The sequence below is a fragment of the Ciconia boyciana genome, chromosome 1, assembly GCF_034638445.1.
Source record: "Ciconia boyciana chromosome 1, ASM3463844v1, whole genome shotgun sequence".
Classification (NCBI taxonomy): Eukaryota; Metazoa; Chordata; class Aves; order Ciconiiformes; family Ciconiidae; genus Ciconia; species Ciconia boyciana.
Genome location: NC_132934.1, coordinates 69,539,971 through 69,561,508, shown reverse-complemented (window position 1 = coordinate 69,561,508; position 21,538 = coordinate 69,539,971). Strand labels below are relative to the sequence as shown.

Genomic DNA, 21,538 nt, shown 5'->3' with positions numbered 1-21,538 from the left:
GGTATCTCTCAATACCTCTGGAGCTTGGCACCAGTGTTGTGCCCTCCCTGTTTGGAGGCAGAGCGTGCACGCAAGTTAGCTCCTCTTTCATGACTGGGCTGCTTTGTCCCGAGAGCCAGCTGGCTGGCTCTAACGATCAGAGTGAACCAACACACAGACAACATGGAACTCAGTGAGTTTCAACCTATGTCTGAGCCTAAAAGCCCAGGTAACGTGGCTGTACAGCGCATTACTATAGAACACAACATTGCAGGCCCCGGTTCTAGAATCCACACCTCAAGAAAAATAATAAAATAGTTTAAAGAACTGAGAAAAAGAGGTACAAGGAAATGTGGAGTGCAGTAATATCTTACAATGAGAGACTAAAGACATCTGAATCATTTAGTCTTATATGAGAGGCAGTTAAAAAAATTGATCAGAATTTATCGGCATGAGCATGTGAAAGATTTTTGACACCACGTGATTCTTTCAACTAACTGGAAAAACCCTTATGAGATTAAATATTTGGTAGTAACTAAGCAAACTCAGATGTCTAATAAGGTATACTTTGCTAACAATGAGGAGGCCTAACCAGTGGAAAACTTAACTGTGAAACATCAGGGGTCACTTCCACTTTGTCTCCCCAGGTCAGGCCTGGGTATTTTTCTAATGTCCCTGTTGGTGCTCAAACAGAAGGATTCAGAAACTGCTGGGTGAGATTCTTCAGCTTGGCAAATGTCTGCAAAAATCTGTTATCCACAGGCAGCCCAAGGACAGTAGGAAACACAAAACTATTATGATGATATTTAAAATATATCAATTGGAAGTTTCTCTGTAAACTGGTATCTTTCACAACATATTGAGGCCTGTAGTGGGATAAATGCAACATTTTCACACATAGACTGGGGATCCCCATTGTTGTCCTTATTTCAAGTTATTTGCAGCACAATGGCTTAATCAGAAAAGCAGTGTTACAAAAACAGTTATGTTATTTTAAGTAAATTACTCCCACTTAAATCTATACATTTCCTGAAACATTCTCTTGTGTCAAGTTTTGAGTCATTGTATCATTACCAGGCACAGGCAGTAGAAGAGCATTCAAAAGCAAATGGTGAAATGATGACAGAAAGCGTCATAGACAACCCTATGCAAAATTATAGAATAGCTTCCCATAGAGGCATAGCATATGTTTGTGATTTCTATAGAAAGTTTAAAGTGGAAACCACTGATGGGGGAATACTACATTTTTTAAATTGTTATTATGCATCAAAAACTCCTCTTACTTCCTATTTTCAAAATTCAATTTTCAAATTTGAATTCAAAAAGTTCAATTATTTTATAACCACCTCACAAGAAAGAGTTTATTACAAGAAGGGCAAGTATCGCTTTGAACTGCTCTACCCCATCACAGATGACAATTTCTGTCAGCAGAATTTCTTGTTGATGTTCTTCAGGAAGCTATAATAGTTGCTTCACATATCGTAGCTGCTGCAGCACAGCCTTTCTTCCTGGGCATGGCAGGTGTTTGGTCACTATATAGCTTATGCAAAGGGCAACATGATAGAGTCAAGGCTATAAATTCTGGGAAGAGAGGCTCTGAAGAGATAATAGGATGATACATAAAGACTTCATATCCCTGCTTGTGGCAGTGAGAGGAAGAAATCTCGAAAATATACATGTTATTTGAGATAATATAGTATTACAAAGATGTGCCACCCTTTATTTACAATGATAAAAACTTGCCCTGCTGAGACAGGTTAACCTTTTCTCGTGATGTCGCCAGAATGAAATACCTTTCTATTCCTCTTCTCGCTGCATCCTGGAGGGACAAGGGCTCTCCCTCTTGTTGAAATCACAGACCCAGCACACTTCGCCTGGTACTCCAGGCTCTGGCAGGCAGAAGCCTATTTGCCAACACATCCAAAGCTGGACAAAGTTGCCAAGTTAACAAGACCAAATGAATTTTGCACCTCAGGTTATCTTCTTGTTGGGACCCTGTTACTGTATAAGTTTGCAATGATTCAAAAATGTCACTTCCAAATTAGGCATGCTGTATTTGTTCACCCAAAATCACAAAACACACAAACCAAAGAGTTACTGCAGAGAACTCTCTCTACATTGCTATTACCTAACTATTAATCTTTTCTTGTAAATTTTTTACATTTCAACCAGCCCGGCTAACTACACTCACTAGCTAGGAGAAGCGGATTAAGCTGATGACTGCATGGTTTCTCTGATGTTGTGTCTTCTGGCATGCTTGCCATCCCTTGCTGACGCTGCCTGGAAAGCCCCATCTCCTTCCTCAAGCTACCTATTTTGCATTCACAATATTCTCCGCTCCTGAACATAGTCTTGGGAAAAATGAATCTGGTCTCACCCCAGATGGAGACAGGGATATTCCTCAAGAAGCAGCTTCCCTGAATTTCCAACAGGGATTTTTCCTGAGTTATTGTTTTTCTTGTCATGCTTTTATTGAATGATCTCTTTTATTTAATGGCATGTATCCAGGCAGGAAGTATACATTTAATCTATTTGCATTCACACAAGTCACCTGAAAGATGGGCGACTTACTAAAACCTATTATAGGCACATAGCTCCTTTCTTCACACTACACTTTTGTTGTTGACAACCAAAATTAGAAATCAACACACATGCAGAAGGTGGAATTCATTTCACTAGTTCTAGCAATCTAAAATCTGACATTTAGTCTAACTTAGTCATCAAAGCTTTATCTATATAGTCAAGGCACAGTTACATACCTCCAAACAAGGTGTCCACCCCACCTATTTTAGGTATCTATAATGTTCTGTGGCCATGGCTGCCTTCCTCTCCACTGACTCCGCATGGACTCTAGATGATTAGCTCCAACTAGACAATTTAAACAACTACAGTGAGGTAAAATGAAATCTATGCCAAATGATTAGTTTTACTATATGAAGAATGACAATCTGAAAGCATAGACCATTTCTCTCTTATTTCAGACTATTCTATTTCTTTCCAAATCTTTCATAACACAGCTACATCCTTCCAATCACAGTCACTTACTCATTCTGGTCCACTAAGCAAATTATACTTCTGCCTATATATATACACAACTGTGTAGGCACAGTGCAACTGCAGACATCTCTGAGACATTCTAATGGTTCCAGAGCGTAGATAATTTTTTTCCAACTGTTTGGAAACAAAAATAAAAATGTCCTATGATACACACATTGGAAAGATGGCAGATAAAACCAGAAATGCCTATATATCTAGGTTGTTATTCAAGCCCTGGTGGTGCCTACTGATAAATATGTATAGAGTTGGGAGGAAGAGAGACATAATTCCTCTTATCCATTAACACCAAGTACACTGTGTGTGCACCACATGCTACCATGTGCGGTCCCCAGAGAGAGACCAGACGGCAGTCCCCTTTTCTATCAGATTCACATTTGGTCATGGCAACATCTACATGCAAGAGAAGCACACTTCATCTCTGCAACTTACATCCGAGAGTGAAACCACACACACCCTGACGAAAAAGTATGTGGCTCAAAATTCATACCAAGATCTCTGCACTGACTCCTCATAAACCTGTGGATCTCATAAACCTGTGGATCTCAAACCTGCCTGATCATTTGTTTCCAGTTACCTAAGATATTGGTCTCCTTCCACAACCATTGCTTCTCCTAACTGTGAAACTGCTCATCACCAGGGAAGGATTGTAAGTACAAAGAAGAAAATCCTCTTTATTTGTTAATATACAGCACTCACTTGCCAAAGTTCTCAGAATACTTGGTATTAGGGCTGCAGGCAGATGACTCAGTCCTGGCCTGGGTAACTGAACAGGACATGGAAAACTACTAGATATGACACAAGAAATTACCAGACATGACAACAGAGTGAGAAGCTGGCAAGAGTTACAGGTAGCATGATGAGGAATGGCCAGATTTCACACACAGTTAAGAGGCAGTTGAGTCAGAGATGACCAAGCTTCACAGTTAGTTGAAGGGAAGTACTGGAGTCCTGTTGGGGAGTATTTCAAGGCCAACAGTGCCCAGGTAACTGTGTCAGTAATGCCAAATAAGGCCAGGATTACCGAGTACCAGTATCAGAAACATCAAATTTGGGTATGGATGTAGAAAAGCTGGGACCAGTGGGGAAAAAAGTAACTAGGGGTGGGTTGTTTATTCTGGAGAAGACCGGACAGAGAAGGGAGGCACAAAGGCAGAGGAAAGGAGAGTCAGCAGAACTGAAAAGGGATAATGCAAATCACGGGACAACAGTTGTATGGGGGTACCTATCGGGAGCCCTGCACTTGATCACCACAGCTGGACCAGTACAACAAACCAAACTGTTGTTCTGACCACACCACAAGATTCAAACCTGCTTTTGCAGTCAGGAGGACCAGGGCAGGGGTTGCTCTCCCTGGCTTGCACCCAGACAGATGGACCGAGCATCCCGGTATTGCCATGTCAAAGTCTGTTACAGGCTTGATGACATCAGTGACTACACACCGTTTCATAACACTCATCTCATTAAAATTAAATGCCGTATTAATTTCTTTGCCTGCACCTCCCAGAGCAATATCTTCAGATACGCACACACAACATAGTTAATGAAGAAAAAGAAAATGAATTTTCCAAGCCTATTGACCTGGCACGTTGGGAAGAGCAATAGAGTGTTTAACACTGGGAGATATTCATACTACAGGGACCATGACCATGTAAATATATAAGAACATAGGTAGATAACTTCAGAGAAAACATTTCTTTGCCAGCCTTCCAAAAGGAAAGAAATATAGCCTTTATGGAGGTATGACAGACTTTCTGGAAGTCTACATCCTAACACGGAAATAAATTAAAATACAGCCTGATCCTCTAAATGTCCATACTCTAGTCTTTACATTAATCTCCCAAATAGCACCTGACAATCTGTCAAATCTCTCTGTTCAGTGTTTTGTGGCTGCAGAATCAGGTTTAGATACTTTCTGTTGCTGTTATTAAAACAACTAGCTACATGAACTAGAGGTTTAAATCCTAAGATGACAAGTGGGGCTTTCCATCTTTAAATAGTATTTTAAAATAGTATTTCAACACTGACATAGGGAGACGAGTAATAAAATTCACCAATCTATTAAGCCATCTGGATGAACTTACATCACATTCTTTTTGAAATATCAAAGCACCACTGATACATGCTATAAAAATAAATTTCCTGCCCTCTGATATTTGTAGAATTGACTCCACATAGGGTTTCCCCATCCATATTTCTTGTAAATAATGCATCCTCTGGCCCTACAGCATGCATGCCAAAATCCTTAGCAACATACAGTGAAACCTAGCTCTGTAGTCTATGCACTAATATTCTCCATGAGAAAGCACTTTAAAGCACAACAGACAAAAACTCTAAAAGTAAAAAGGTGTTCTGGTGAAATAAGAGCAAAAATCAAGCCAAAGCAAGATAACAGCAAAGTTCTCGATAAGAATGCTAAGTACTAAAAAAATAGATAGAAAACTGCTGACCCATATGTACCGTAAAATTAGAACAAAAACTTATTTCAATACAAGCTTTGCATTAAGACAGCAGGATGCATGTTCTAGTCAAATACATATCTATTGACAGAAATACCCTAAGTTATGTAACTCACACTGCAAATTAAAAGCACTTAAGATGTCTAAGCATAATGTTTCATAGGAAGTAATGAAAGCTGCATTATCAGTGTTAAAAACTTTTTGCAACATTTTGTTGAATTATTTGTATTTTAAGATGTGATCCTTTTTAAAGCACTTCAAGTTTGACCGTGTGCTAAGATACTTTCCTGGAGATTCTGCCAAGCACCTGTAGAGCTCCATGATCAAATTTTCTGATATCTGACTTTTTTATTTTATTTTATTTTAAAACACTTAAGTAGTTGTTTTTAGGAACTACCAATAGCAAGTACCTCTAGTTATTTTTTGACTGACTTCCTGGCATGCATAACAACTTTTATCACTGCATGTGAATTAGGAGACAAGTTTTCATCTTGTTACCCTCCACAGAAGCCAGGAAAATTCAACTGGCCTATAGTTTGTTTCTTTCCATTCTTTACACTTGCTTTCCATTTTTCATATTAGTAGTGCAGAAGGGATTTTATTAGGGATTCCAGAGCAGCAGCTTGGAGACTTCAGGGAGGACAACAGCCCTTCCCTGCACGGCCTCTGAATCCTGAGCTCTCCGATCGATCGGGTACATTCTGGGCCAGGATTCTAAAGGCAAAGCATACAGCCTAAGCGAATTAGAAGGCTTTCTATTATTTTTGAATGACCAATGCTCTGAAAAGCTTTAAGGCCTTCTGAAGGGGGAGCACGCTTAGCCTTCTTCAGAGTTAGATCCCCACACACGCAGCCCAAAGATGAGTATACAAGTGAGAGAAAGATCTTAAAAGATCTATGAAAGAATTATTCTTTCAATACAAAAACAACTAGAAAGTTCTTAGTCCCTGCCTGATATGGCAGCCAGCAGATTTAGAGGTAAAATGGACAGATTATTATATTACCAGATTATTTTAAATTTCATATAATCCACTCCTACCTATTGCTCCTGAATACAGTCATACAAAAGTTCCATTCAAACCACAATTAAACCTGATCACTTTCAGTTTTCACTCTATAAATGCATTTTACTTCTCTCTAAAGACACCAATTCAAATTTAAATTACACCTGAAAACACTCTGTGCATCTATACAATTTATAAATCAGCAGTAATAGATGATTTAAGTATCATATGGGAATTTCAGCACACAGGTGAAGCTTTCCTCCCTACACACAAGTCGATTTGTTTACAGCTCGAGAAAGTAATGAATACTATGGCTTTCCTCTGTTTTCTTAATGTCACTCGGGCTTATCGGACTTAATTTGCTAACTTTGCTGTCAGCATGTTAAATTCATCCAAAGGAAATTGGACCCCTTGATACTTAACTAAATCCAAATTTCTAATATGCACATATAGGGTCTGCATGGAAAATGTTCTGTTGTGAACTACATGAAAGCTACAAGATCGAAACCACAGTTTGGCATTGCATATCAGTCTTAACTTTCAGCTTCCTGATATTTGTCAATCTGTATCAGACAAACATAAGTTCAAACATAAATACACTATGCAGTGTATTTAGGTGCAATAATTCATTTTTCCACTATCTTCAACAAACCTCAATTTTAATTCCTGAATTCACCTGGATTCCATTGCTTCTCACAGAGTCTGTTGTAGTGTTTCTGTATCTAAAATTCATAAACTCTACTACTAACAGCTATATCGTACAAGTTTCAATTTCAGAGTTACTATTTTTGTCAATAATGCATGAAGCAGAATATAGCTGGCACCTAACAGAGCTGGACTGACTTGCAAGCAAAGAGGCACAGGTACTCTTTTTGTATATTTAAAAGATTATTTCATCTGACAAAAATTGCTAGAGGAACATCTGATGTATCAAAAATACATATTAAATTTTTAAAACTGAGGAATCTTAAGAAGTCTTACATCTAGCCAGCCATATTGAAGAATGGAAGTCTTTTTTTCTCCTTTGGAATAAAGAATCTGAAATCTGATCAGTAACATGAATTCGTTCCTACAATGCCTTTAGGAAGAAATGTTGAGTTAATTACTCAATTAGAGCATATTTACTTTGTAATTATGGTGTCATGTTCAGTCATATTTAATTGTTTTTTCCAAAATACCCAAAGGCAACCATCCACATCATGGGCTAAAAACCTGAAAAATTTAAGATAAATAACAATACCATTTAGAGAAGCATATTTTAAACATATGATAAAGCATCCGTTAAGGTTAGATGGTTCTCGGACGATATTTTCCTTAAAACAATTAACTCTGGAGATTTATGTACAAGACGCAAAGAGAGTTCCCATGGGATTAGCCAGATTTTTTTGGTCTCATTTCTGGGTCTGGTTTGAAAATCAGTAAGTCTCCAGACACCCTTAAGAATGACTTTATTTTAATCTTCTGTCTTTGATAAAAGAAGCAAATTTTCCCTCCCTCTTATCTGTGCTAAGTTTGTTGGTGCCCAGCTCAGGAGACTGATGAATCTCATGGATTTTTTTTCTTTCCTTACAGTGCCAGGTTAAATAACCTTCCCCGCCCCCAACAAGGCTTTAAGTGGTACTCTGATAACTCCTCCCAGCTGTTGAAGGAGATTCAACTTGCTGGTCTCTTTTCATGGATTCTGAATGTTTTGCCTGCTGAGATAGCCGCTGAGATAGCCACTGAGATCTAGAATTTAGTATCTGGGACTAAAAGAAACACACACACAGCAAAAAAAGGAAAATTGCAAAGTCCTCTACAAATACATAGTCTTAGCGTTCCTATATAAGCTTCTAACATCCCGTAGAACATCCATTAACAGTTATCTCAATTTTCTTTAGTCAGTACAGAAAAAAGAATCTAAATCAAAGTTAGGACCCCAATCCTGTCTGGATTCAAGCCCTATAGTCATCACAGTCAAGTGATTTTATGTGTGGGTATATATATCCCAACAGCAAGTAATTAGATTCAGCTAAATGTTTGTAAATTATAGCAGGATTCATCTATTGACCTGATACATTAACATGTATTGGAACATTAAAGTGAACTACTCATAAATTTCTGCTACCTCATCATTATATGTGCCGGTCTCTGTCTCTAGCCACAATTCTGCATGAAAGCTATTCTAGCACAGTGCAGGAAAACAATGCACTTACAAACTCAAGGTGCCTATTGGAGCAATTGAGACTCCAGGGTTGTCTCACCTCACCTATAAACTATGATAAGATTTCCAAAAAAACAAGCAAACTACTTTGAAACTGGTGTGAGGCATTGAGGCAAAAGTCCCTCCATCTCGAAGTTGCAACAAATGGCCACTACGTCTGATGAAACACAGAAATGTGGTTGCAGTTTAGCTATTGGCTGACATATGTAAGTTACCTCTCCATCTTAAAATATACAGATTTAAATATACAGAGCAGATACTAGGAAAAATGTGTTGGTTTTTTGTTTGGTTGGTTTTTTACCATGCAGGTAGTTAAGTACTGCAACAGGCTGCCCAGTGAGTTTGTGGAAGCTCTGTCCTCAGACACATTCAAGATTTGACTGGACGTGGCCCTGAGCAATCTCATCTAATTAGACCTGTTTTGAGCAGGGTGTTGAACTACCTGGCCTCTGCAGGTCCCTTCCATCCTACATTATGATTTTATTTAATCCTTACTCCTTAGAAATGCAATTCTTTGCAGTGAAACGTGTACCAGTGAGAGCAGTGTCTCAAAACTATCCTTTCTGGGAAAGATGCCTGGGAAGGTGACACACAGAGCAGACCAGCTTCAAAGCCATTACCAGTGGGTTCCCCTCAATCTAAGCTTCTCTTGAGGATGAACTGTGCTAATAATCTCTCAGCTGTACACCACAATAATTCACCTTGGTATCTGGACAACTGCCAATATGACAAAATAAAGACAAAATGTGATTCCATCAAATCTTCTGCCACCTTCTACAATACATATATTAATCTTTTCTCCTTTCTCCCCCTCCCCACCCCCCATGGACTGTCAAATTAAACAATCCAAACCACACAACCTGTTAATGTTATATTTAGGTTTATGGGAGAAACTCCCATAAACAAAAATGAAGCAAGGCCTTCCATTCTTGAAATCTCTATACACAGTACAGAGACACCTGTGACTCTTCCCATTGAAAAAGAGCTACCATTAATCCCTCTCAAGTGCTTAATGAAGTTTGTATTAGTTTCATCATTATGCCCCATTCATGGAAACTGACAAAAACCATTTCAAAGACTGTTTCAGACAAAGATTTATACATACACTATCAACTACACCCTGATTTATTCCACTACAACCTTGCAATAGCAACAGGTGCCGTCGCGATGACATAGCTTCATCACTGTATTTCAGAGCTCCCAGCAGGACCACTCTACCACCTAAAACTACATCTGCTTTCTGGCAGAAGCACTGTAAGCCCATCACCGTGCCCTCTGTTCTCTGCACAGAAGACTGACTGTGACTTCCTCTCCCATAGGTATAAAAGGGAAGCATGAGGAAAATAAAAATCCCTTAAGTAGCTTAAATGCACAATAATTCTTTTATTCCAATAGAGTAAAAATTATCTAAAAATACTAAATATTCTTTTTTTTAACTTCCATTGATAAAAGTTACAAGAAAAAAAAAAATGCCAATTTTATGTTAGGTAATAGATAAACTATGTCAAAAGGAAAAGTATTCAGTGGCAACCAATATGTCTGAATGCTTAATATTGTCTTTTCTTAAAATTAATGATGCTGAAATCCAGTAACAAATATTTTAATTAATAAACTTTCTCTCAAATTCATCTCATCCCCACTATCTAGATAAAAACCACAGTTTTTCAGATAAATGATTGACTTAAAAAATACATTGGGTTTGTCTACAGTCTTAAAAAAAAATATAGGCAATTGAACCATTTAATAACATTATGTTTTGTAAAGCATATATCTGCCATTGGTAAAAGCTTTCTTCAGCGTTGATCTGATTTGTTGTTTTCAATAATTTAAGAGAGACTTTTACTGCACAGTCACATCTGTTATGTTAGTTGATAGATAATAAATTTAGAGAACACATTTGCTCAGAAGAGATCTTGTATTTGCTGTTCCTGAACTTCAGCCAGTCTGTTCCTTGAATTAATTCCCAGAAAGGGTTAAACAAGACAGTTCCTAACAAGTTGAACAGCCATGATGACAATTTGTACATGTGCACACACACACCCACTAAAAGTAAATTTAAGAGTGATTGCCATTCAGATTAATCCTTTTTTAAGCATGGATGCAGACCCATTTTCCACAAAACTGAAAGAAAGTAAGCCAAACCTAAGTGTACGTGGTAATATTGCGTTATATGACATGTTCTCTAAATGAAAGTGTTTTGAGGAAACAAAACAAAAAGATGAGAACAAATAATTCAAAGTAAATATCTCCGCAGGATAAATTAATTCCACACAGCAAGGGTGTGTCACACCTGCTGCAGTGAATTACACAGATGTAACCCAAAAAACATATTTGATTGCAGAGCAGAGATGCAACCAAGAGTGGGTTCGTAAGGGTGTCTTGGTTGCAGAGAGCGTGCCACCTAGGTCTTCAAAAGCAAGTGTTCGTTTCTGATGGCAGAAACTCACAAACTTCATGAAGAACCAGTCAGCGGGAACACTGATGGTGACCTAACCCAAACTGGTCTCTATGATTGAAGATGATTTCAAAGAAAATCTTTCAAAAGTATATACTTTAAATTCCATGCCTTTAGCAGGATACTTAAAATTTAAGAATCTTACATAGTAATCTTAAAGATACTTAGATAGTCCTTTTAAGGATAGGAAATGGTTGAAAGCACTTAAATACTTTTCTGAAGACTCTACCGGCAACTTTCACAGGTAAATGCAGTGCACTGTATTATGCAAAATGTTCAAGTACTGTTATTTAACATTATTTTAAATATTTTTATATTACACTGCTATTTCATATTATGTTGAATTAAAATCTTAACACTTACTGAATGTTCCAAGTATTTTGATGTAGAAGATCGTACTTTATAAATACAAGCATTTATTGTTAAATCAGTGGGGGCTGGAATTTTAGTTCTGCCTTTTAAAACAGTGATTCAGATTTTTCCCCCAAAAATCCTGAATATAAGCTGTTTCAAACTACTTAGCAGTATTTTTTATGCCCCACAACTAATGCCTATTCTGACAAACCTTTACAGCAAAACAAGAGCACAGAAACAAATACTCAAAAATGAAGACTCAGTTTGCTAATCCGATCACTTTGTCACCATGGAAAAAACACAGTTTCTCCTACACAAAAAAACATTGCCCCAAAAAATTACAGGAAATAAAACTGGCATTCTGAAAATAGAGCAGAAAATTAAAGCAAACATCCAATAAATTCTAGTCCGTATCTCCAATAGTTTTGTCTTGTAGCACAGCATGAGACAGATTTCAACCCTTCAACTGAAATCAGCTGTGAAGTGTACACAATCATCTGTGTATTTATACCTGCAAAGTTAAGGGGAATACTTGTGGGTTTGACCCTCATTTCAGGTCAGAAAATGCATCAGGGACTATGCTTGTGACTTGACCCTCTCACCGTCAATAGGTTTCCGAGAAATAAAGGGAATACTAATTAGTTCCTAATTTAACAGATACCAAAGGTACAAGGACTATGAAAAGGGTGTCTTACAGGGAAAGATTTCAAGAACAGAGTACGTGCAGGTTAGGAAAGGAGGTTGCAAGAAGACCTAATTATGGTTGACAAATACCTGAGGGGGTTCTTTTTTACAAGAGGCAGGTAGAAATCTGTTCAAAATATGCAATAAGGACAAAGCCCAAAGGCATTATCTGAAATTGAAGGAAGGGTAGTTCAGACATGGTATCAGAAGTGGCTTTTCACTCAGAGGATCATTACTATATGGAATAGATGTCCTACCAGGGGCTCTTCAATCCTAATGAATTTTATTCCGGGATAGATACGTCTCTATCAGTGCTACATCTGGCCTTTCCTCCTGAAGAGCAGGGGATGGATGAAGCAGACCTAGAAGAGTCTTCTGCCAAAGCCCTCTGGAGCACCGCCACGACTGCTGGCTCTGCAGCCCTGCAGTGCCACCTCCTGGGACAGGCAGTTCCCGGGACCCCCACCCGCTCTTCCTCCCACCTCCCCACCCAATCCCTGGAACTGAAAAACACAGCAAAACTAGTGGCTTTGTCTCAATTCCTGGCTGGTCACCAAGTCTCACCAGGAAAGATCCCGCCGAACGCCAGAGTCGCAAGCAGCGACATTTAACTAGATGGTTAAACTGCGCTCAAGATTCAAACTTGCAACACCAGAGGCCGGGTTGACTCATTCTGGTCCCTCCCTTGAGAGGGCTGTAAAACGTGGGTTTGCAAACTGATTTTCCATTTTATATGATGAGAGCAAGTTTTCAAAATATTATGAGGGAACGCATTAAAGATGCCCATCTAGGATTCCACCCGGTCCCACATGTGCATTAAATGTGATGTAGTTAGTTTTGAAAGCTTTTTCTGGTGCTTGTCGGGCAGGTTTTTAAAATTTTCTAGATAAACACATGCTCTATGGTAATAATGAATAATTAATTGTTATAAAAATACATTCCATTGTGTAGCAAAAATAAACATTGAAAAGTGTCTCAGCATCAACAAATAATACTATCAGCTCCCCTTTCTTTGTGCAATAGGAGATTGCAATGAAAACACGTCAGAGTTATATTTTAACATCCAAAAAAATGAGGCAATTCTTACTTTAGGGTGAAAGATTTTCAGCATAAAAAGTCACATTCAAGAGCGTAAAGCAAGCATATTACAAGCCTACCCAAATTAGCAGTTAAGAAGTCAACAAAGCACTTTCAAATACAATTCCTCTTCCCCACAGTCCTCCCAATCTAACTAATGGCCTCCAGCATGCTTTATTTATTTATTTTAAGCAAGCCACTCTTACGCCGGCTCCCCCGCTGCCCAGGCTCCCAAGCGTAAGCCTGTTCAGGTAGGCTGATAAGGGGCTAACTGAGAACAGACATGTGCAGAAAGCAACCGCCGGCAGAGGCCTAGTCGTGTCAGTCACGTTGCAAGAACAGACATAAAAATTTGTCTTGCATCAGTAGTACCTGGAACATTCACCTTGCCACCAGCAACTGAGAAGGATGCAAGAGTAAGGACTTATCCGAATCAATGTTCCCTCTTATAAGCGAGGAGCAGACCAGGATCACAGACCTAGCTTTGCCTTCTACTCATCTTTTTTAGCTCTACCTTGCAACTGGGAATCTGTGGTTGCTTTAATTACTCCATTCCACATCGTGATTGGTTTGCTCCCATCTCCTTGCCACCAGGCTTTCTTGTCTACGGATCAATTTAACCTTTCAGGCGCTGTTTGCACAGAATAATAATAGATTGTAAATAAATGGCAGCCGGAGCACTCTCTGGGAACGGAACTTTCTTCCACCTGGCTGATTTTCTGTTAGCTTTAGAAGTTGCTCTTTCACCTGGGAGTAATGACAAACCGCATCAAGAGACAGATGCAAAACTGTTCCTCCAATTATATAATCACTGCAGCTGATAAGGAGGGAGCTGGATTTAGGTTGCCATAGCGTTGGCATATTGCTATGGAGGCTGAGCTCTTCGTCCACTTTATCAGCCCTGGTCCAGAAAGAGCAGCCCAATTACGCCTGCTGAACGCATGTGCTGCGGACTCGCTCCCACTTGCAAGGAGCACTCTGGATCAGGGGCTGCTTCCTTTCCCCTCCCACCTGATTTCGATAGAGTGGCTAGGGGTGGGGGTGCTGGGTTGTTTTTTTTCTTTTTAATCTGTATTTAATCGGAAGGAGCGCGGCGTTCTCCCTGAAGCCCACGGCCCCTCCACCATTAAGGGCCGCCACAGCACTAATGCACCTCCCCAGCTGCGCCCTCGGCCGCCCCTGCAAGGGGCTCAGGGGTAGGGGGCACCCGGGGAGCCCACCGGGGGCGGTGGCCCCCGCCAGGCCGCTGCCCCCCCACCGCCCGGGCACCCTCGCACCCAGACCAGGTGTTCAATCACAGCGGGCGGGGGCACGTTTGCGGGCAGGCGAGTTGGCCCCGGCCGCGGGGCACCGGAGGGAGAGGCTGCCCTGCAGGGCGAGGCCGGGAGACGGGGAAGAAGTTGGCCGCGGCTGGGGCTTTCTGCTGGGAAGAGGGAGGCAGCCCGGCAGCCCGCTGCCGCTGGAGCACTGCTCCTCTCTCGCCGAGGGGAGGAAATGGCTCTGTCTGCTCGGCAGTACCGACGTGTGTGTGCAGCCAGGGCTGGTGGGGCAGGGAGGGGAGGGGGTGACAACATGCAGGTAACAGGATAAAAATAACTTCAGGAACGGCAGATCGGGGTTGGGCGGGGGAGGGGGGGAAGGCTGCTGGAGTTTGGACAAACAAAGTTTTACTACAGGGAATAGCTGGGGACGTTTGCTAATGCCGAGGAGCAGCAGCAGCACGGGTTGGTATCCATGATGCGGGCGATCCTGAGAGAAGCTCGGCGAGAAATCACTGCCCCAAGTAAAACCCAACTTTAATTTTAATACAGGCGCTCCCCGCTGTCCCTCATTCTCTCGGTATGTGCGTGTGTACGGTGTGTATGTGTGTAAATCGATAATTCCCCCTTCCCCTCCCATTTCGTGTGAGAGATTAGGAATAGCGTAAAAGAAGGGAAGGGCTCCTCTCCCGGTGCCTTGGGAAGCCGTACGCAGAGGGGGGCTAGGAGGACCGGGACGACATTACTTGGGAAGGATCCCCTAAGCCCGGCCGCACTGCGAGTTAATCTTCCTCTGACACGGGCGGGCAGCTCCGCGGCTTCGCTGAGCCCCCGGCCACAGCGCGCAGCGCCTTGGCCGGGCGCCCCCCCTCGCCCCTCCGCTTCAGGAGGCGACGACGGCGACTTAAAGCAACTTCTCCCTGCCCGGGGTTTCCTGTGAAACACCGGTTCCCCGGGGGGCTGCGGGGGTCTCCCTGCAGCACACCCGGCTGAGGGGAGCTGTGTGCTCCGACTGGAAACCGGTGTCAGAGGCTGCCCTCTCCCCGGCCCCGCCGCCTGCCGCTGGCTGTGGCAGCGGCGGCAGCGGCTGAACCGAACCGAGGGATTCCGGACAAAGGCTAGGGGAGGGAATGGTTGCTAGATCCTCGGAGGTAAATCTCAGGCTTACCTTGATGGTTTTCTTCTGGAATGTACATCCTCTTGTTTTCATTGACCATTTAAAACGAGTCCAGATTAATCCCTCCGAAAATCGGCTTGGTAAAATTCAAGGAAGAATGGAGCTGCAGAATTTCCCCTTTTATTATTACCTGATTCCCATTATTGCATCAAACACCAAAAACTGATCCTTTCCACTACTGCCTCCTTTAGTGAAATTGCAATGCATCCTCAGTACATCCGGGCCCCTTCCAAGAATTTAGCACAGCACCTCTGGCTGTTAAACCATAAAAAAGAACAGGAAGGGGGGAAACGAGAGAGGGGGGGGGGAGGAAAAAAAAAAAAAGGAAAAAGCAAAAGCATCCAGGACAAACCTCTGAGGGTTAAATGTCTTTTTAAAATCCACCAACTACAAGAGTAAGAAAAGGAGGAAAAAAAAAAAAGAGAGAGATGTTCAAGCGCTGCTGCTCCTCCTCTTCAAAGCCATTCTGAGCGCGTTGTGTTGGCAGGGAGCTGTTTCTGCAGAGGAAGAGAGCACAGTCCCAGCCCCTTACTCCCTCCCCTCCCTCAGCGCGCTCGCTCCCCGCTCTCTGCCTCTCGCCGACAGACAGACACACTGAACGCTTCCAGATGTTCCAGCTGCGGCGGCTGCACGCAGCCCCCCGCGCACGGCGTTCGGAGCCGCCGGACTTGATCTGAAAGTTTAAGAGGCTGCCTGCCGTCACTGCGCCTGCTGAAGCCTTGCTACAGACATGACGTCAAGGAGGCGAGCTGGAGCCGGCTGCCTGGAGAGTGGGGGGACAGGCGAGGGGAGCGGCGGCGGGGCCGGGCCGGGCCGGGCCGCGGCACGGTGGCCCGGCGGCACGGTGGCCCGGCGGCACGACGGCACGGTGGCCCGGCGGCACGGTGGCCCGGCGGCACGGCGCCGTGCTCGCCGCCCGCCCGCGCCCAGCACCCCGCGGCAGCCGGCGCCGCCGTCCTCCGGCCCCGCTTCGATCCGGTTTCTCAATATTGTGGGCTCTGCCCTGCGGTTCCGCTACGGAATGCGACTGTGAGCTGCATTTCAAGGAGGACAGTATCATGTGCTGAGGCGTTACAGGCGGCATCGTGTGCAAGCGTTGAAGGAAACGGCAGAACGCGCTGCGGTTGTGTTTGAGCCGTTACGAGCAGGCAAATACAGGCACGGTAGGCAGGCAGCGGAAGAGAAAGAGATACCCAGGGATAAGTTGCACAGACGAGAGGATGCACAGATGTTTAAACAGATTAATCAAGCTAGGATTTGCAAAATCCTTGGTGGAAACACCAAAGTGCTCCGCCGGTATCCCACCACTTGCTTTAATTATGCCTGTCATTCGGCCCTCTAGAATTGAAGCCTCCGCAGAGAGCAAAAATGACTTCTTTAAAACGAAATGTGAACTGAATGCAGTATGTGTTAAACGTATCCGGACTCTCCAAGCTGCCATGTTAAACAAGAGATGCACAGTTCAAAAATACCCCTCAGGAACCACTGCAGAAACTGCCACAACCTGAGAAACTAAACCGCTCTGACTTACGTGGGGGTGAATGTCCAGAATACTGTGTCCTGCGTGCAAACCTGGGGCTGTAAAGCCTCATGACAACAGAGTATGCATTTAACATCGCATGCATGCAATACTATTTGTGGAGCTGAAGTGGTTCTTTCAAGTGGTTTTCCATTTCAACTAGAAAAAGAGTATTTTAAAGTTGGTAATAACCCTATAAAGGAATTACTTTCGAACGAACTTTGTGCCTTCCCTACAAATGGATTTCAGTGGGATGTATCAAATACCTGTCTCTTTTTGAGGCTTTCCCCCCACCACTTTAAATGAGCTGTCTCTCAGATGGAACTCAAAATATAATAGAAAACACCACCACCTAACAGATTTAGGCAAAGAAACAAGAAAACAACACATCCACTCGGAACTATAAGAAAAACTGGAATAGATGTAAAGCACTTACCAAAAACTGGATGCAGCCAAAGCACTTGTCCTAAAAAAGGGTCATTCTGGTTTCTAATAACCACTGATCATCACAACTTCTGCGTTAGATGCTATTCAAAGGGTATTCACCAACAACATATTGCCATTGACAGCATGTAGAGACGCAGCTTTATTTCTGACTCAGGAGGAAGAGTTCCTCTGAGCAATTAAAATACTCTGTCCTCTCTTGCCTAGTTTTTCTCTAATAATGTCACATGCACTTACCCCGTTTAACTTACCAGATCAAGCAAGATCACAGCTAGAGGTGGAATGGCAATATATTAAGCTTTCATTTGCAATTCGAGTTGCCTTTCTCCTTAAAAAAAATGTCCTCCCTTCACCATTATAAAAAGGACTGAACAGCAAATCCTTCACTACCTACATTTGTTGTGTACACGTACATTTTATTTTTCTCCCTGTGACCACAAATCCTTGCCATTTTGGATTGTGCTAACTCCATTTTTTCCAGCCATGAGTCAACCAAGAGTTGCATGATTCACCCTCGCATGGACATAATCTCTGGGGAAGTAATTAAGTGCATGCTGATCACTCTTGTACAGAAATCGAACACCAGTGGGGCACCTGTAAATATTTCTTTTGCCCTTCTTGGGTCACATTCATAGCTAGATGAGGATTTATATACACTATTAGTTGAAGAGTTAACATCCACATAGCTTTGATTTATGCCGGCTCACATACCTGTGCAGCCACATACGCAAGCTGTCCCTGCCACCTACAAATCTTTTTCTCCATTCTTTATCCCTCTCTCTCTGCTAAGCTCCCACAGTGGGACACAAGTTCATCCAATTACCAACAATCAAATACAGAAGAAAAATAGAACAAGAAAGAAGAATATTAACCAACATTAATTTCTTCAGCATAAATAAAATTCTACTATAACTTGAGATTTCCTTACTCAGCAATTCTGATGCAAATAATCTTCAATACAGAGAAGTGGAAAGAAACTGATTGTAGGATTAAGATGGAAAGATTCTGCTAATGAAGGAGAATCAGGTGACATAAGAGTGAACATCGTGCCCTCCCCTAAAGTATTTGTTCTGTCAAAGTATGCTAAGAAGATGTAGTCCATGAAAACAATTTTGGTAAGGAGGTGGCATTTGAAGTAAAGGTGCTTGTAAGATTTTTTCTTAATAATGCGATTACGGAAATTCACATTTAATAATAATTCTTGCAGGAAAGAACCCAAGGTGTTACCCTCCACAGAAGCCAGGAAAATTCAACTGGCCTATAGTTTGTTTCTTTCCATTCTTTACACTTGCTTTCCATTTTTCATATTAGTAGTGCAGAAGGGATTTTATTAGGGATTCCAGAGCAGCAGCTTGGAGACTTCAGGGAGGACAACAGCCCTTCCCTGCACGGCCTCTGAATCCTGAGCTCTCCGATCGATCGGGTACATTCTGGGCCAGGATTCTAAAGGCAAAGCATACAGCCTAAGCGAATTAGAAGGCTTTCTATTATTTTTGAATGACCAATGCTCTGAAAAGCTTTAAGGCCTTCTGAAGGGGGAGCACGCTTAGCCTTCTTCAGAGTTAGATCCCCACACACGCAGCCCAAAGATGAGTATACAAGTGAGAGAAAGATCTTAAAAGATCTATGAAAGAATTATTCTTTCAATACAAAAACAACTAGAAAGTTCTTAGTCCCTGCCTGATATGGCAGCCAGCAGATTTAGAGGTAAGACAGACAGTTGTAATGATCAGACACAAGGGTATCTCACACCAGGCTGAATCCGTGCTTGTAGACTTCCTCTAAGCAGATGACTATGGATTGGACAAATGATCCAATGTATGTTCAGCCTTAGGCCAGCTCTAAAGTGGAGATAGTAGTTTTCTACCCCACAGGAATGCTACGAGGAGAAAAATTCTTCTGCAATTGCTCTGAGAACAATAGTAATGAGGGCCATATAAAGCACCAAGACAGAGATTTCTGAGAAACAGCTATTTAAAGTTACCAAGTGTCAAAGATGATTTGTAGGGTGCATAAAGTGAACATGCAACAGTCCATTCTGCATGTCAGGAATTTTTTTGTTCTGTGTACAATGTAGTACTCCTTCCCTCTTACCCAGCCATATATAGAGTATACTGGGGAAAACAGCTTCTTCAAAATGCAGTATCAGAACCCACATCCATCTTCAGAACAGAAATCGCCCGAATAGGTTGCGCAGGAGAATGTCTCCTTGATTCAAAAAGGAAGAGTTACTGTCATGCTGTATTTAAAGATGGGGCTAGAAAGCAGTGGGATGAAAACAGACAAGACCATGCAATAACTCTGCATTGAACTATTTTTGTAACTTATAAAATTATTTGAAAGGCTCTTTTAAGCAGTCTCAGTACTTTTAAAATTATCTAGGGTTTTCATTGGGCCTACTGCATAAGTTACTAGCTAATTGCAGCAGATTATGTTCATGCTATTTTGTCAGTAATGCCTTTTACTATAAAATAAGAAGGTAAATTATTCAAAAGTGGAAAAGAAATGTATTTATCCCCAGAAATAGTCTTAAGGCTCACAATACAAATGTGATTCTTTCCAGGGCCAGCTCAGAGAAACAGTGCCAGAGCTCTTTATTACTTTGCTGAAAGGTATTTTTTCCCACAGATTTAAGGTTTTGCACCTCCGCCAACAAACAGAGAAGGCTTCCCACAAGAATCAGCACTTTCTTGCACTGAAAACTATGGGATTTTTTTTTGTCACTGATTTAAATAAATGGGATCTAAACACAGTGCAATCTTTGCATGAAGACTTTGACCTTCCTTTTTTCAAAGGCTAACATGTCAATAATTCTGGTTTTTGTCTAGTGTCTGTTTCCTTCAGAGCATTCAAACCTAAAGTGATAGCCCGATTAGTCCTGGGTACATTAAAAGAATCATCATGCATGAATAACATAATGCTCTTAAACTTCTGTCCTTTCTGACAATACTGCATTGTTGGTCCATACGCAGTATAATAGAAACGTTGGGTATTTGCTGGTGTTGCATGACTACAATGTATTTTTTTTTAAATCAAATATTGCTGATAGCAAATTTTTCTCATTTCAGGACTGCTCTGTTTAGAATTGTTCTCAAAGTTATTTTAAATTCTTCTGAACTACATATCATCTAAAACTGTGAGAATCATCCTCTCCATTTGAACTTCCTAGTTGTTACTGAAAAAAAATACCTGTTCACATTTATGAGTATGGATTTCTAAAAGTGTTCTTTATTTGACTTTTTTTTTTTGGTTGCTTAATTTCAATTGGAATGAAAGCAATTGATAGTCCTATCTAAAGCTATTCAAAGTGTGGTCAGGAAACTGCAGACCTTTCAAAACTATCACCTAGCTAGAACATGAGAGACTTTCTCAAGAAAAAAGAAATCTGGGATGGAAGAGAAAAGGAAGGTTGATGATCAGGATTTCTAGGTGATTTCATTTCTTAAAACGTGGAACAGTGCCATATGCACAGGAACTTTTGAAATTTTATACAGTTAGAAAGATTGATTTTCAAAGTCAACTTGGAAAACTTAGCCGTATTTTTCACATTGAAATTAATAGGAGTGGTTACTTGGCTCTGAAATTTCAGTCATTAGCTTTTACATTTACATTCAAATGTCAACAAGCAACTACAAAAAGTTAGAAGGAAAATAATAAAATTTATCAGGATATTTGTATGCTCTACTAAAGTATATTAAGGCCTAGTATTGGTAAACAGTAGAAAATATTAGATCTAAGGGAAAAAAGGAAATAATGAAATAATCGACAACTGGGTAGGAAAGTAGCTAGTAATTAGAATAAACTGTCATTAGACAGAAAAGTAAGTAGATGAAATTGATAGCCTTTAAGTAGGTTTTGATTTTCTAGACT

At 41.3% G+C, this 21,538-nt stretch overlaps 1 protein-coding gene across 50 annotated transcripts in view; it reads right to left on the bottom strand.

Moving 5' to 3' along the window:
* The window catches only part of CACNA1C (calcium voltage-gated channel subunit alpha1 C), a 495,028-nt gene that overhangs the window by 431,904 nt on the left and 41,586 nt on the right, over positions 1-21,538 (bottom strand). Inside the window, exon 1 of one of the 50 annotated variants that reach the window (XM_072873418.1) lies at positions 15,697-16,515. The exons of 47 other annotated variants lie outside the window; for them this stretch is intronic. In XM_072873418.1, coding sequence (XP_072729519.1) covers positions 15,697-15,745 — 49 coding nt within the window. In that variant the 5' untranslated portion in view covers positions 15,746-16,515. Of the gene's footprint in view, positions 1-15,696; positions 16,516-21,538 lie in introns of those variants that run through there. 2 more of the 50 variants (XM_072873544.1, XM_072873730.1) reach the window with 2 other exon arrangements.